At 38.3% G+C, this 16,116-nt stretch overlaps 1 protein-coding gene across 1 annotated transcript; it reads right to left on the bottom strand.

The window, feature by feature from the left end:
- Positions 1-2,620: 2,620 nt before the first annotated feature.
- Positions 2,621-13,814, bottom strand: LOC109040068 (uncharacterized). Its single transcript, XM_072297338.1, has 9 exons — positions 13,656-13,814; positions 12,471-12,576; positions 11,763-11,851; positions 10,473-10,539; positions 9,441-9,524; positions 8,294-8,365; positions 7,548-7,657; positions 5,306-5,390; positions 2,621-3,011 (listed from the first exon to the last, which is right to left on the bottom strand). Exons 1-9 carry the CDS (start codon positions 13,734-13,736, stop codon positions 2,896-2,898), a joined length of 810 nt encoding a protein of 269 aa, XP_072153439.1. The 5' UTR covers positions 13,737-13,814; the 3' UTR covers positions 2,621-2,895.
- Between the last annotated feature and the right edge of the window lie 2,302 nt (positions 13,815-16,116).

Below are 16,116 nucleotides of genomic sequence, written 5' to 3'. Positions count from 1 at the left end.
ATAAACTTGCCAACAATTAAAGGGTCAGGGCGTTAGAATGTAGGCAATTTTACATCAAATTCAAAAATAGCGACTCCGAAAACATCCGTCACGAAACTTTCGGGATCTTTCAGTCATTATCCGACTTATTTCTTCCTATTTTTGAGTTTTGGACCCTAGTGCGCCGCGGGCGGCGGCTCATAAAATTCTCCTCCGTGCTCAATCGAGTTCAGAGAGCTTAAATATTTTCTGTTCTGCCACACATAACTGATTAACAGCTCTCTCTAATTAAGAGAAAATTTAATGATATTGAGATCTTTATCATCAAATTAAGAAGATCAGATGGACAAGAGAAAAGTTGAAAGTATTTTTTCTCTCTTTTGAAATCACAAAATTGAGTTTTTTTGAAATCACTAACCATGATTATGTCTAACTGTTTAAATTTTACACCCTGGTAAATCCAGGGTGCATATTTGGAGTTGAAATACCTTCATCGAGCTTCGTAAAAATCAAAATATTTCATTTCTTTTTAAAAACATTTTTGGACTACAGTACTTAAAACAGGCCGGTGGTAATTTATCGTACGCTGCATTTAGTTTGAGACCAGTGAAGTATGGATATTTGTTAGTACCTACTAGAGTACCTGTTTAGGGAGAGTACCGACAGATCTGAAACTCCGAAAGTCCATCAGGCCTTCACCGATGCCTCCGCGAATAAAGTTAGGGCCCAAAAGGGCAGCCAACCTATGAATTTCAATTATCCAGAGCGATTTACTGATACTATTGTTACGAACCGTCCTTTATTAAGCACGTGTTTGACTCAGTTTTTGCATAAATTTACTCAATTTCGCGGAAGAACGCTCATTTCTGTACATTCTTAACCATCTTGGTTAGAATTGGAATCTGCAGACTGGCAGTGAAATTTTGTGCGTTAGAAGTTGGTTAGAAGGGTGGCTGCACTTTTGGGCCCTAAGCCCTCCATGAACCGATCTGTCGGTACTCTCCCTATACAGGTAGGTACTCTAGTACCTACCATATGTTATCATTCACAGTAGGAATATAAGAAAATTCCCCTCTAAAATTATATCTAGGTAGGTAATCTATTTGTGTCGATAAATATTAGAAAAAAGTTGAACTTTTTCTTTTCTTTAAGTATCCTCAAGAATTATAGGAATAAATGTTCAATTTGATATTTTTTGTCGAACTCCTAATCTTTTTTTGCTTTCAACTATCTTTAACAGTCCTCCCGAGATAGCCTCTTTAAACCTTGGAGCAGCAGTGTTTTAAACTCCCTTTAGACCAAAACAGTCATAATCAACAAATTTAAGAGAGATTATAAAATAATGTGAAAAGTATTTCTCTTCAAAACAATCGCATCCTCAGGAGCAATCATAACACGTTTTTAACTTTCTTGGACCGAAAGAACAGAAATTTCCACTTGCATCAAAATATCATTGGAGAAAAACTCAAAATTTCAGGCTCCATATGGTTTCCAAAGAAAAATTTCAAGGGGACTTGGATTTAACATCCTTTCCAGACATGTCACTTGTCGCTTTAGACTCCATTGTTGAAGCGCGGTCTAAAATTTCTTAGATTGAAAGAGAAGAACTTTGCACGGGACATCAAAATATCGTTGGAAAAAGAAACTAAACATTTCGAACTGCAGATGGTGATCTAGGGACACAGGCACGGGGGAGGGAGGCACAGGCTCGGACTGGCGTGAAAAAAGTTAGGTCGCGGCGACGCATCGTGAGGGGCCCCACGGGGGTGGGAGGGTGGGGATAGACCCCCCAGGAAAGAGAGGAGGTCCGAGGGGAGGCCGCCCCCCTGGAAAATTTTTGGATCTTTTATATCCCGACGGGACTGGGCTTGTCGATTTCCTTTGACATTTTTGCAAACGTGAATGCATAGCTTAAGTGCGCTCCAGCCAGAAGTGTATTCAGCAAATGAGTAGTTTTTATAAGAGGATTGAAAAAAAAACCAAATGGTAGGAAATAAAACATAGTAATCGGAACTTTGCAAAACGATAATCCGGGTATCGGAAGTTGGCTGTTTTGAAAACGCCTTCAAATGCGGCGTGATACCTCACGCATTCCGGAGAGTTCAAATAGTTGTATCATTGCGCCGTAAGAATGCGACGGAAGATTACAATGGAAATAGCCTTCATGCACGTTGGCCTTGTCGATTTCCTTTGACATTTTTGCAGTCGTGAATGCATAGCTAAAGTGCGTTGTGGCTAGAATTGTATTTTGCAAATGAGTAGTTTTTATAGGAGGATTAAAACAAACGAGTGGTAAGAAATAAAACAAAATAATAGGGACTTTGCTGTTTTGAAAACGCCTTTAATTGCGGGGAGGCATTTCCGTCTCTTTTCGATCCCACACATCCTGCAGAACACTGACAGCGAATTTTCAAGTTTCTCGGGCCTGATTGGAAAAAAATTGTAGATAGGCATCAACATATCGCAAGAAGAAAACTATAAATTCCCAACTCCAAATGGTCGCTCGGGAAAAATGGAAAGGGGGCACCAGGTTAACGTTCTTGTTCAACCAGCCGAAAAGGTCCATTTTTGATCAGCATGCGATTCTATGACTAGAGGACAACTACAGTGACTTAAATAGACAACCATACAAACAAGGGAATTTTATGAACGTATAAAATTTTATTCAATTTTTATCACTTGCAACAGGTTCAATTTCAATATCAAGTAAAATTTAGGACAAATGTATTATGCCCTGAAAATAAAACTCTATTTGGCACGTTTTCTACAACTACGCTCACGCAGTATGCAATTTTGTATCGACGCGAATAAGACAAAATATGATGAAATGTACATGGCAGCTTCAATTATATAATTTTAAATCGGTGGTTTTGTTAAAGTCTAAATTTTCATAATAACCTTGGCCGTGTGTTTAACCTAAACTACACACGCTTGCTGATCATATTTTAAACACATTCCTAAATTATCCTCCGGGGACTCCTCGGCTATCGCCGGCCCGAACTGGACATGTATGCTGAATGGCAACGTGCTACCTGCAACATTTAAAGGAAATTATGTAGCTAAATACGTATGAAAATGATAAAAGATTGACAGAGTGGTTGTCGGCTGTTTCCAAAGACATAAAGACGGAGCGCTAAAAGCAAAAAATGAAGCTTCTTTTCAATCACCTCTACTATTGGCTATAGGATTGGCGGCGAAATCGGGACAAGTTTGAAATTCAAATGTAGGGCGGGAACTAAATAAAATTGCGGAAACAAAGTATTTTAGGTTGATTTTTGCCCAAATTCACTTACACACTCATATTTGTATAACTTTAGGTTAGTTTTGGTCCGTCGTCGACCGATTAATTTCATTTGGGAGTAACTATCATCTACGACTGTAACGGCCTGTTTGAACCGGCAGAACCACCATCAGCAGAAGAAAAACTAACTTTATCTGATATTACTGCCTGTTACCGAGCAAAAGTAAATGTATTATAGTAGGACGCAGTCCCAACTTTCTTAATATATTCGTTTTAGGCATTTAAAATACGTTTCGAAGAAGAAATGTGGAAAAATCAAGAGGACAAGTTCAAATCAAATTTCCGTTTGCCGCCATGGATTCCCGCGCTCATTTACACACTCACACAAGCACCCAGCGCCAAACCAGGCTTCACTTTTCCCCGTGCTTTTAAATACGAGCACTCCGTCTTTATGTCTTTGGCTGTTTCCCATAAGAGATGGCCAGGTTAAAGTTTTTGCTGTAACTTTCAGAGATCCTAGAGGCAGTGCACTGGAAAAAAAAAAAAAACACATTGGATCTAGAGTCCAGACTCTTGAAAACATTGACAAGAAAAAGGACTCTTGATTCAATCAGATTTTAGCTTAAATCAAAAGGAAATCCGCTCAAATGAAGAGGCTTGGTTCTTGATTTAAGCTTAAATCTGATTGAAGCAATAAGAGTATTTTTTCTTGTCGATATTTTTAAGAGTCTAGACTCTAGATCCAATGTGTTTTTTTCCAGTGTGCCGGGATCTGTGAATTGTTAAAACAAGTGCAAAATTGATTTGTGGTTTGATGTTGATGTCGTTACGAAAAATTTGGAAAAATTACCGTATGTTTCGTGTCCTTTCTATTATTCAAAAATACACGGTTAGACCAGTAAACAAGGTACGAAAGCATTGTGATCATGTTATATGACCAAAATTTCACTTTCACACGATTCGCGCAACGAGAAGTACTGATTTAAAACTCCGGCTGCGATAGGATTGCGCGAATGCATCCATTTTTCTTTTTTTGGAGATGCATATAGGATTGCGTGAATTTTCCTGGTGCTAAAAACTCACACGTTTGCGTGAATATTCAATATTGAACGAGGAAGCGTTAATCTGGTCACCTTGGTTGTTTGTGGTAGATAACGACATCGCGGAAGACTGTCTATTCCCTCCTCACTAACGCATGTCTCTCTGCGATGGATAGCCCTCGCAGCACGAATGGCCCAGAGAGCTTTCATGGATATTTAAAAAGTAAACTAGGGGCGTGTGGCCGCTAATACTACACGTAAAAAATCGTAGAACAACCATGTTCAAGTTTTTTAGAGATTGAATGAAAGACTCAAAACCTGATGGATGCACCCGAAAGAGAGCGTATATTTACCTTGATTGCAGCGTTATGCACCTCTATAATGTTTTATTTTTAATGGATGTCTTTAAAAAGCCACACACAGTTTTTCTGAATAGTTTCCGCAAATTTGCCCAAATGATCTCAAATAAAAGTATCGAAAATTTCGACGCGATATTTTCGTTCGTTATTCTATTTTCTTTTAGTGTAACCAAAAAAAAAAAAAAAAAAAAAAAAAAAAAAAATTAAATATAATCCGAGTTTCTGAATTATTACAATGAGGATACATATTTTCCCTTTAATTATGGTAAAAACTAGAGCAGAAAGGAAAACATGATGACACGCAGTCCTTCAGCATTCCCACAGTCGTGTAGGCAGGCGCTAATATACGAATCACGCCAACTGATCAACTGCAGTGCGTTTGGTGCAATGCGAGAAGTATTCATGCAGTCTTGTAGGCGCTATCATGTGCTTTACACCGACTACACGGTTTGGCGCAATGTGTGAAGTTGCATGCATTACTTCATTTTCTATTCACATGAACATTCGAATAGGAACTTACAGGTTTTTCCAGTATTCTTCATATTTAATTAATACTTAACAATAAATAATGCATTTTTAAACATTGCTCTCAGGGTGTCCCTCGTGACAATCCCTGATATTTATTAATTGGGAAAAAAAAGAAAGAAAAAAGGACCATGAAAGAATCAGGAGCGCGAGATACATACTTTCAATTCTGCAAGGTAGGTCACTTCCTGAGCAAAAAGAATTCCCACAGTGAAGTAGATCACATACTCTGGGGCCACCTCCAGGCTAGAAAAAATAGAAAGCAAAAAAGAATTAGTAAAGGTCTAGGGATTTTTAAATTCAATATGCACGTTTAGTATCCCTATGCACTTGAGTTTTTTTCACGGATGGGCTAGAAATTGTAGTTCCCAACTGCAAAATGTAGCTCAACTCGTTGTTTCATAGGTTTTACTGGTGGTGCTCGGTGCAAGGTATAGAAGTGGAGAATGGCTGGAACATTTAACGGTGTGAAGAGTGTAGAGATACCTAAGAGTTTGAAAGGAAGGAAAGCTACCGCAGTGTCAAACGGGGTTTCCTAAGGAGGGTATGGATTCGATCGACATGAATCGATCGAAAAATGAAAACGTGAATCTATCGACATGAATCGATCGACCCCGATTCAATCGACAAATTATAAAAAAACCGGTGTCGATTCGATCGACATGAATGGATCGAAAAATGATGCGTGAGTCGATCGACGTGAATCGATCGATACAGATACGATCGACAACCGTAAATCGATCGACAAACCCGTGAATCGATCGACAAACCCGTGAATCGATCGACAAACCCGTGAGTCGATCGACAAGCCCGTGAATCGATCAAATTTTGTCGACGAAATCGGTGTCGATCGACTCCTGTTTTCATTTTTGATCCATTCACGTCGATCGAATCGACACCGGTTTTTTAATAATTTGTTGCTTGAATCGGTGCCGATCGATTCACGTTTTCATTTTTCGATCAATTCATGTCGATCGAATCGACACCGGTTTTTTTATAATTTGTCGATCGATTCACGTTTTAATTTTTCCAAAATTCACGTTTTAATGTTTCCATTTTTCCGTGCATACCATACCCTCCGTTCCCTAAGATCAGAGAATTTTTCAGAGAGATGGACGCGCGGAGGATTTAAAGCACCACAGGCGGATCCAGCAAGTTGGCAACTTGGCAATTGGCAATTTGGATTTCCTCCATTTAAACCTATGTTAAATAATCGATTCTGGTCGGAGCAGCTGGCTCCTCCAAGAATCGATACATCCCCATCGGTTTAAATGAAGAAAAACAATGTTGCCAATTTGCTGGATCCGCCAATGTAAAGCACCATCGTCAGGAGTATGATTATTGTCTGACTAGTGCGCGGTTTCAGTTTCACTGAGCCAGTTTCGCTGGTCACAGAATCGTGTTTTAATGTTAATAAGATCTGTCCAAAGAGGGACTCTCTACATTCAGTATTTACCAAGGTAAAGCGCTTTGAAAAATTCGGTTTATGACGTCATCCACCGCGGTAGTGACACCCTTGGATTCTTTCACCCTGCTTTCATCCGAGTCTCACATTGAGGATCCAGTGCAAGGTAGAGTCCCTTTATACCCAGAGTAACGACAACTCGATTATCAGCTGACTGGCAGCCGACCTTGGCTGGCCATGGAGGCCGAAACTAGTGCACTCAAACGAACGATATTGGGGGATAAGGATCAGGAATCCTGCGATGTCTGTCACACAGAAACAACAACATCAACAAATTGATCAATTAAAAAGAAAATGAGATTGGTTTGTGAATAATTTCTTAATCTATTTTCATTTTGGACCGATGGCAATAACAATTTACTCTTGATAAACCACAATTAGGTAATATTTTCATTATTCTTGTTCACATACGAGGTACCGCCATCTTGGTGCACTAGTTTCGGCCTCCATGAGCGAGAACCAATCAGAATTGGATTTTTTTTTAGGCCACTTTCAGCCCAATCCTGGCCCAACCAAAAGTGAGTTGTCGTAACTCTGGGTATAAAGGGACTCTAGTGCAAGGCTGTGTCTCCCTGACTGATGAAAGCAAGGTGGAAGAAACCAAGGGTGTCACTACCGCGGTAGATGACGCCATGACCGAATTTTTCACAGCGCGATATCTCTCAGCTCAGTTTATTAATTTTTACTTCTAATTTAAAAGTAGATGGTTATTCTTTTCATTCCAGCTTTAAATTAAGAGGCAATTTGTCATGCTGTAGGGAGTTATTGTTGGGACAGATTTTACTATTTTTAGCTGAGCCACAAGAATCAAGCATCAAAACGCGATTCTGAGACCAGCGAAACTGACCCGTTGTTACGTCAAATTGTTGCACAGTTTGTTACCTAAACGTCATTTGTTTCGGTTTTGGACAGAAAATTCTCAGGAGATTGCCACTTACCGTAATAAATTCCTCTATATCACATGGTAGCATTACTCGATCTTGACATCCTCTCGATTGACCCACGTCATCGGAAAGTGGTATACTATCATCTCCTGATCCAGGGTCGTCTGGAAGTAATAATTAAAGAAACTAAATAATTAAATAATTTAAGATCAGAAGGATCACTGTCCAATAGCTCAGTGGGACTTCACTGCTTTTTAATCACGTGGCCTTGAACAATACATACTTTTTTTTCATATTTGATCTAGGCTGGATTGAAAACTGATGACTAATATCCCGTAGCTATGAAGGGAATTCGAATAGTATAATATAGCTTTTTGCCTTCAAAATTAAGACATAAAATGCCTGAAAGGACTATCATTTTTCTCATCCGTCGCTCGTTTCCAGATACGGTGACTGGAAACTGCCGCCAGACGCGAGTTTCAAACTACGCAAATTGCGCTCTAAGGAGTGAATTTCAAACTTAATGTAACCATCGTGATTTTTGTGCCGTTTTACTCTTAAATAATCCAAACTTATGGCTGTCCCCTTTACATGATCAACAGACCCATTCTTAAAAAAGAAAACGAAGCTCCGATTCGGATTAAAAAACTATATTGTCACTTAAAACACTCGGTGGCCGACCTTGCTGAGTCTTTTGCGGCATCATTTATGGAAATTCTCGTTTACCATATGATTGGTTTCCCTACGTACGAAATAACTTTAATTGCTTGAAAATTATCAGTGCATCAAGAATATATTACCTTCCATTGAAATTGGTGGACCAATTTTAAAAGAATTTTCATCGCATGGCTCGTAGGCTATGGAGCACATCCCTGAAACATTATGTAGAAGTTTTCAAACAAAGTAAATCATGTAGAGCGTCTCTTTTGTGGAATGGCATGTTTCAGAGATCATATGAATTGCATTTTGCAAAAAGGAACCAGGAACATTGCAATGTTGCTAAGAATGTGCAACTTCATCCTTTGCAATACAACAATTGAAATCCTGAAAAAATATGAAATTTAAACGGTGATTTTTGTCTTAAGTTTACAGTTTTTAGCGTGTAAAATAAAAAATGGTTGTAGATGATCAGGTTTTCCTCCCAAGGCAAAAGAAGTTGCACAATCTTGGCAACATTGCAATGCTCTTGGTTCCTTTCTGCAAAATGCAATCCATATCTCTGAATTGTGAGCAATTTTTCATTGCCCTGACAGCGCGGAATGAGTCTGAGTCTAAATTATTAGCCACAAATTTAATATTCAAGAGTGTAATATGTCGCAGGCAATTAGTAATTAACAATTATCGACAATTTGCAAGTGGTTCAGGTAGGTATTGTTAGGATAAAACTCAATAATGCGCATAAGCACAGTAAGAGTTAAATGGGTAGGTACTGGCCATCTAAATCATGATCGCGGCTTGGAGCGCCTTCAATTTTTGTGATACTCTACGCTTTGTCACGGAGTTAGTTTAGTTGCTTGTCCGATCTGAACCCAACTGAGGTCGCGGTTCCCACTAAAACCTCTCTTGACAGTGCCTATCTCTTTCATGTCTTAACGGAGGTAAAAGTGTCAGTTCTCCTCAAAGGCAAAATAATAGTACTCTAATATTTTTCTTTTATTTCTAAATTTTTTGTGCGTTTCTATTCATTCAGTGGCTTGCTAAGTGCCTGCGATTGCTAATTGTCTGCGATGTATGTGCGTGTATGAGTATGTATGGCGATGAATTTAAAATCTGGGGAAATAAGGCTGAAAATAATGAGACAGGATATGATTCGCCGGAAACTTCTGGCGTTTTCAATGGAAAGAAGGCTAAAATATAAATGCATCCATTTCTGGATCAGAGTGCAGTGAGCAAAATTGTAAAGCAAATTCGTTTCGTAAGTGTTATCTATGAGTAAAATTATCTTACCCGTCTCCTGGCGCATGCAAATATTGTAATCTTGATCGGCTAAATGACGACCATTTACCGCAAAGTTCATCGTTTGAATGATACCTGTGAATTAAAAGTTGAATATCTGTAGTCAGGATGTTATACATGACGTCTGAAATTCTGGCGACCGAAAGCTCTAGTTCTCGTAGAGAACGGTAATATAGCACAAAATATGGTTTTGAGAAGCCACATTTATAATTTTTTCTGAGACTTTACGCTCAGATATTGCGGTAGGAAACCAGTGAATGCATTTCTTTATGGTCCAATTTTGGGATTCGTTTTCAAATCTGCAATAAGATTTGGTTTTATCGGTCAAATTGGAATTTCTAAATTGATGTGATATTAGATTTTCGAATCCAACTAGCTCAAGCACTAAACTAACTAAACTAAAGTTAGGAAAACAAAAATGATTGGGACATAATTTCACCAAACCTAGGATGCATGTAGAAAAAGCGAGTATGGTCAAGGGCTAAGTATAATCTTACATTTTGGCCACACATTCCTTCTAACAAGAAAAGATACCTCTAGTCCAACCCTTTCTCACTTCCTACATTTGCGGACCCGGCAAGTTGGCAACATTTTTTTCTTTCTGTTTAAACCTATGGAAGTTTATCGATTTTCGTGGAGACCAGGTGCTCTAACAAGAATCGATTTTTCTACAGAGATTCAAACGGAGGCAAGCCAATTTTGCCAAATTGCTGGATCCGCCTCTGCTCATTCAGGAGATATTTAAGAGAGAGTGTGCGAAGTGTCATCATTGTCGTGCATGCCTCAAAATAAAAACATAGGCTAAAATGAAACTTTCTTGTTAAGGTTACCTAGAAATGGAGGAGAATAGAAGAACTTTTTATCGTGGCCGTTACTCATATGGAGGCAAATATTAGGAGGTAAAACTTGAATTTAAAAAAAAAAGTCAGCATAACATAATTATGTTCTTTTTCAAAAATGAGTGTAATTGCATCGCATACTAAGTTAATGAGGCATAATATCAACAAACCTGAAACTGCTTACCAGAAGGCTCCCTGTAATATTGTAAGCATCCTGCAGGAGCTCTGTGTTTAAATTCAATTTGAGATATCTGTAAAATGAAAAATTCACACGCGTTAAAAATGAAGTGGAAAAAGTCCGCAGAATAAGGTTTCTGGAAATTTTTCCCTAGTTTTGAAAAGGAAATAGTAAATTCAATAGAATTGTAGTGGATGTTAGTGTTGCGATGAGTGGAAAGTCATTCATTAAAATGAACACATACGAGATACGATGAGCGCTCGATGTCCGTTCGTTTAGACGGCAAAACATTCATATTCAAAACATATTTACTCTACATGTTGAGAATAGGTGAATTGGTGAATAGGTGAAAACTATGAGGCTACGCCCCCTGGCCGTTACGCGGCCCAACCCCCTGAAGTTGGGAAGAATGTTTATTTCTGAGGAAAATTGTCGATATTTCTCCTTGAAATTTTCAGCCTTTTTAGATCAATTACAAAAAATTACCTGAGAAATTAGAAGAAAAATATTCACAATATTCTTACAAATTATTGATTGTCAAAGAAAATGTGGCAACGTCTGAAGGCTCATATGGCGTTTTTCCTTAGCGCGGTAGAGGAGGTCCGGGGAAAATATGTCACTCTTTGTAATCGACCCTGATGGAATTTTATGGTCCCCTCCGACGTTTCGCCGATGGGGTATTTGGGGGGGGGGAGGGGGGGTATTGGATTTGTTGAATTTATGGGGTTGTTTTCTTCTTAACGGTCGCGCACTCATACCTACTAAAGCTCTATAATAAACGACATTTTTTACTTTGAAATTCACTTCATGGCTGTATCCTCTTCGTTTGATGACGTCTATTTTTGCTACCCTAGCGTTTAAGTCTCCGAAAAGATCTGCGCCGCCGCTCCGTGTCTGCCTCCAAGTAATTGATTTTATTGACAGTGCATGGATCAGTGGGGATTTTTTAAAGTTTGGAACGCTGTTTTTCCTCTATTGAGTTCCAGTTGCACGATCAAATTGAGCCATTAAATTGGGCCTCTCATTGGTCGCATCCTCACCTCAGGTCTTTTTCCACCAATCAGAGCTTCAGTTTGATGGTTCAATTTGATCATGTAACTGAACCTTTGATTGTATGCAAAACAATCGATTCTTGGAAAACGCAGTTATTCCTCCAATCGCCTTTTTAAATTGGGTAACTCGTAAAATTAGAGCTGACAAAATCAAATTGTGATTCGCTCTTGTCTGTCCTTAATTTGCTGCTTAACTTAAAAACAAGAGAAATTAAAATTTGGCATGTACCTAAAATTAGCTCACCCGTATCTCCCACAGTCGATAAATGTTGGGTTGTGTAGCTATAATTTTTACTTCGATTGGCTCATTAACGTCGTCAACATCGTAATAAACTGCAAAAAAGTACAGATTACAAATTAGCACGGTGCAATAACTAAACTTCTCAATTTCTTAACTTATCACCATTAAAACTGGACCAATTTTTGCAAAACTTGTTTCCTGCATGGAAGAAGGAACGTAACTTCATTCCAAGGTTGCAAAATTGACTCGAAAAAGTAAAGTTTTTACAAAGCGTACTGCGTAATTTGTGTTCAAAATATTCCTGATTTTCGCATCATGAGACCTGAAGAATCATCAGTAAAATTTGTAGTTACACATGTTCAAGATTCTTCTGCTAAAGACACAATGCGTGAGGGAAAATTTGGCAACTCTAAAATGTGGCTACGTTCTTTCGTGAGAGAAAGTCGAACTGGGCCCCTTACTTTTGCCTCGAATTTTTGAAAATCGACCGAAAATGTCTCGAGACAAAAACCGGTAGTTCTGGTACCATTGATAAAAACCCACGTGACAGTATGATTCTATGCACTATACTAAAACTTCTGCTGAATTGAAGCTATATCGGATCCATTTTGAAAGAAAGACGCGAATTTATGATTTTCTTCTTTTGTTTTTGGAAACATAATTTCGGGAACATAAATAAAACGGACTTTTGGGAAACCCTGTATAACTTACTATGTTGACCATTGTTGGTGCCACAGATTTTGACTTCTTGATGAGTGCCTTCTCCAATCAAGAACAAATCTGTATCACAGACTCCTGTTCTGCGGTTTGGTTGACCCTGAAATCGGGATACCATGTTAAGAATCAATCAAGGATGATACAGAATGATTCATAATTGAAAATTAATTTCGAGAAACACGAGATACGAACATTCATATCCATCCCCATTTACAGAGGTCCTCTTATTCTGTACGAATGCCAATTTTAGAGACCGATGACCAAAGTGTGATACCACGTGTCTCTGTTTGCAACGTTACAGACTTCCTGTAATACTTTATTTTTTCTGCAGGAAACTTTGCGACGTAATTTCTTTAAAGCTTCCATCATTTTTCTTCTTTATCAGTAGAATATTCTGTATGAATTTCAAGGTATAAAGTTGGCCTGTTTTTCTTTGAAAAAATTATTGGAGCGGGAATTTTGAAACACCGCAATAAAGATACGTGGTTTCGCACTTCAGCCATTGGGATATTTTTCCACAACTCATTCTTTCGCACTATTTCCAGATAAATGACGGACTGTACATTTGAAAATTATTTCACAAATAATAGATTGAATACATACTTATTCCTCAGTTCTCTTGATGAGCATTGTTCAGTAAGCCTTTTCCTTTCCCAAATTTCATACCTACTAACATTTGTATGCGGAGCTCATAATTGTTCATATTGAAGAATTTTTGGAGAGCTTATCATGACGGCTTGTCCATGAATCGATGTTTTGGAACTCCAATCCCTGCCTTTCTTGCCCCTTCAAATAGGTCTTCGACCACCCTCAATACATAGATAAAAATCTACGGTATTTGTCACCGAGATTAAAAGCTCTTACCGCGCATGGTAAATACTGTAAGGCATACAGTAGGAGAGAACTTTCGCAAATGAGGTGCATTAAACATGGTTTATTGTTTTAATTAAATTATAGAATACATAGACTAAATTCATTATGTTGAATTTAAATTAGCTAAAAAGGAAGGAAGATCCCAAGGTATTAAGCGTGAGACGCCGTGACAGACCTTTTTCTTCCCCTCCAAAAGCGTGACATAATTTTTGCACCTCTCAAGACGATTAAGAAATTATTATTATTGCGGCACTGTAATGAATTTCAAACTAGGTGCATATAGTTCAAAGGTTTTACATTACTTACCAGCTGAAAATGGCCTAGATCAAATCTGAATTGACTGATGTCTGAAGACAATTTCTTAACCCTGATGATGCACTCTCCCATTTCTTGTGTCAGTGCTGGAAAATCCGGGCTCACGAAATACGTCACGTTATTGTATATTTCAACTCCACAGCTTGCTGTAACTGAAAAATATCAAGGGTTTTGTCAGGCTAACAAATAAAAAACGGAGGTTAATTTAATTCGTCCTTGAGGTCGCACAAGAATATGATACATTTTTTAAAAATATTTCTCACTTGCACGTATATTTATCTTATAATTTAGAAATTATGAAATACCTTCGTGCTATAGTGAGTTTTTTTTTTTTTTTTTTTTTTTTTTTTTTTTAATTGATTTTGTAATGTTGCATACAAGCAATACAATCGACTGAGCAGCGATTGTAAATATTAAATGGCGCATCGCAATTGCATTGATCACACGTGAAAAGCCTAACAATTTAATCCTTAACACACAGTTTGTATCACGTCTGTATATAGCAATTTCGAATTCCTCACGTCCTTCGGCACTTATTTAGTCGTCAATTATTTTGCCATAAATCGCGGTTTGACACTATCCACCTTCGTGTAACAGTCAGTCGTATTGTTCGTTTGTTTTGAAGCCGTCGGAATTGACTGGCTGAGAATATATGATTTATGAAATGTAATTTGCATAAAAATGCAATATCCGTCAAAGCTTGTTCAATACTGATTTCAGAAGTTGTATTACGTCCAGAACTTCGGTGATATCTTGTTTGTTTTCTTTTCTCCTTTCTTCTGGGTGAATGCTTATTCCCCTTTTGGAATCTATAGCCAATGACGACGTCCCCGACGTGCCCCATGATAAGAGGGCTTTTTGGCCCCAAAACATTTGAGGGTTGTACCATGATAGTCCTTTAGTTTAGAGAGTAGAGAGCTATACACTTATGGGCCCACTAAAATTTCGGTAACCCCCCTCCCCCATTCCAAAGGGAGCAGGGACCTTGACGTTATTTTTTTGACACAAAGTTCGGATGTTTATCTATTACCGTTTCAAAACGGCAACCGAATGTCCAACATGGTTATAACGAGCACCTCGGAAATATGTAAATATGAACTATGTTTGCTTCAAAGGGCCCTGTGCGAAATATCGGCGGATTCGGCGCAGATTAATAACTTCTCGTTGTCCAGTGCTCCCATTCCATGTCCGTCAAAAGTTCCGGGAACCGGAAATTTTTTGTCGCAATGTCTCCGACTCCATGACCGTAAAAAATTCCGGGGTTCCTTGTAGATTTTTTCAAGAGTTCCGAGAAAGTTCCGGGAAATGTCAAAGATCCGGATTCTTCGGGAATTTCAAAAGTTCCGGGAAAAATTCAGGAAAATCTCAAAAGTCCCGGGAAATGGGAACACTGTTGTTATCATCAATTAATTTGATGTTTTTTTACAACTTCGGAGCACGATGAGCTTATCAAATCCAACTCCCTGTGTGTCAAATTCGAGGAAAGATCGGCTGGGAAGTGAATTTTTTTGCATCTTGACATGCATCAATCATCTAGTAGAAACGTTAGTCATCGAAACCAATTCCTCCTTACGCCAGGCATCCGGCTGGGTAAGATGAGACAAAAGAATCCGCATGTCAGCTGACACGACTTTTTAGCCCCACTTTTCTCGAAATTAATTGAAAAATAGAAAGTTTGATTTCATAAGCTGAGCGTGTTTTAGGAGGCATCGTGAATGGTATCATCAAACGGTAGCGAAATCGAGCCGGCATTGAATTCCTCGGTCTAGAACAAAAGGCCCCGCACATCATGGAGCAGAGGTGCCACATCTTTGTCAGGAAACACACTTATAAATGTCAGAAACTGTAGAACGGTTAGATTAAATTGGACCTCATTTTGCTTCTCTGAGAATCCATTCCAAGTTCGTAATGGGCCACTAGACATTCATCTTGACTTGAAGAAAAAAATCACATGTTTTCGTCTCAAAATGTTATAGGTGGAAATTGATTAACATAACGGACAGTTCCAGAATCAACCCCTAGACGATGACATTAACAAATTCTTTTAACACGAATCAAATGGACTATATTGTTCTTTAAGAAGTAAAATTTCAGGCTCATCCATTGAGACACCTACTTGCATAGGGAATCTTATGACATATAAGCTGTTTTTAACTTGAGCCAGATGTTGTAGTTCCTAATTGCAAAGTGCAATCCAAATGAAAGTTAGATTAAACAAATCACGTCATTGGTATTTTTTTTTTCATTCATGCAGTGTTAATAATTGTGAAGGCTCATATTTCGTTCAGGAGTTGATTTTCTACCTCTCCATTCTGTGATATTCATTTTTTTTGTGACATTTTTTAGGAGGAAAAGTGTTGCGTAGTGCTTCAACTCATTCCTTGTCTAGTAGCCTATAAGAAAGAGTAAGTAACCTAAATTCATCAGTTGATAAACTTTTCTACTTTTCTCG

Source organism: Bemisia tabaci, chromosome 2, assembly GCF_918797505.1.
Source record: "Bemisia tabaci chromosome 2, PGI_BMITA_v3".
NCBI classification, from domain to species: domain Eukaryota; kingdom Metazoa; phylum Arthropoda; class Insecta; order Hemiptera; family Aleyrodidae; genus Bemisia; species Bemisia tabaci.
Note: the sequence above shows the minus strand (reverse complement) of the source record. Positions and strands in the feature narration are given on the sequence as shown.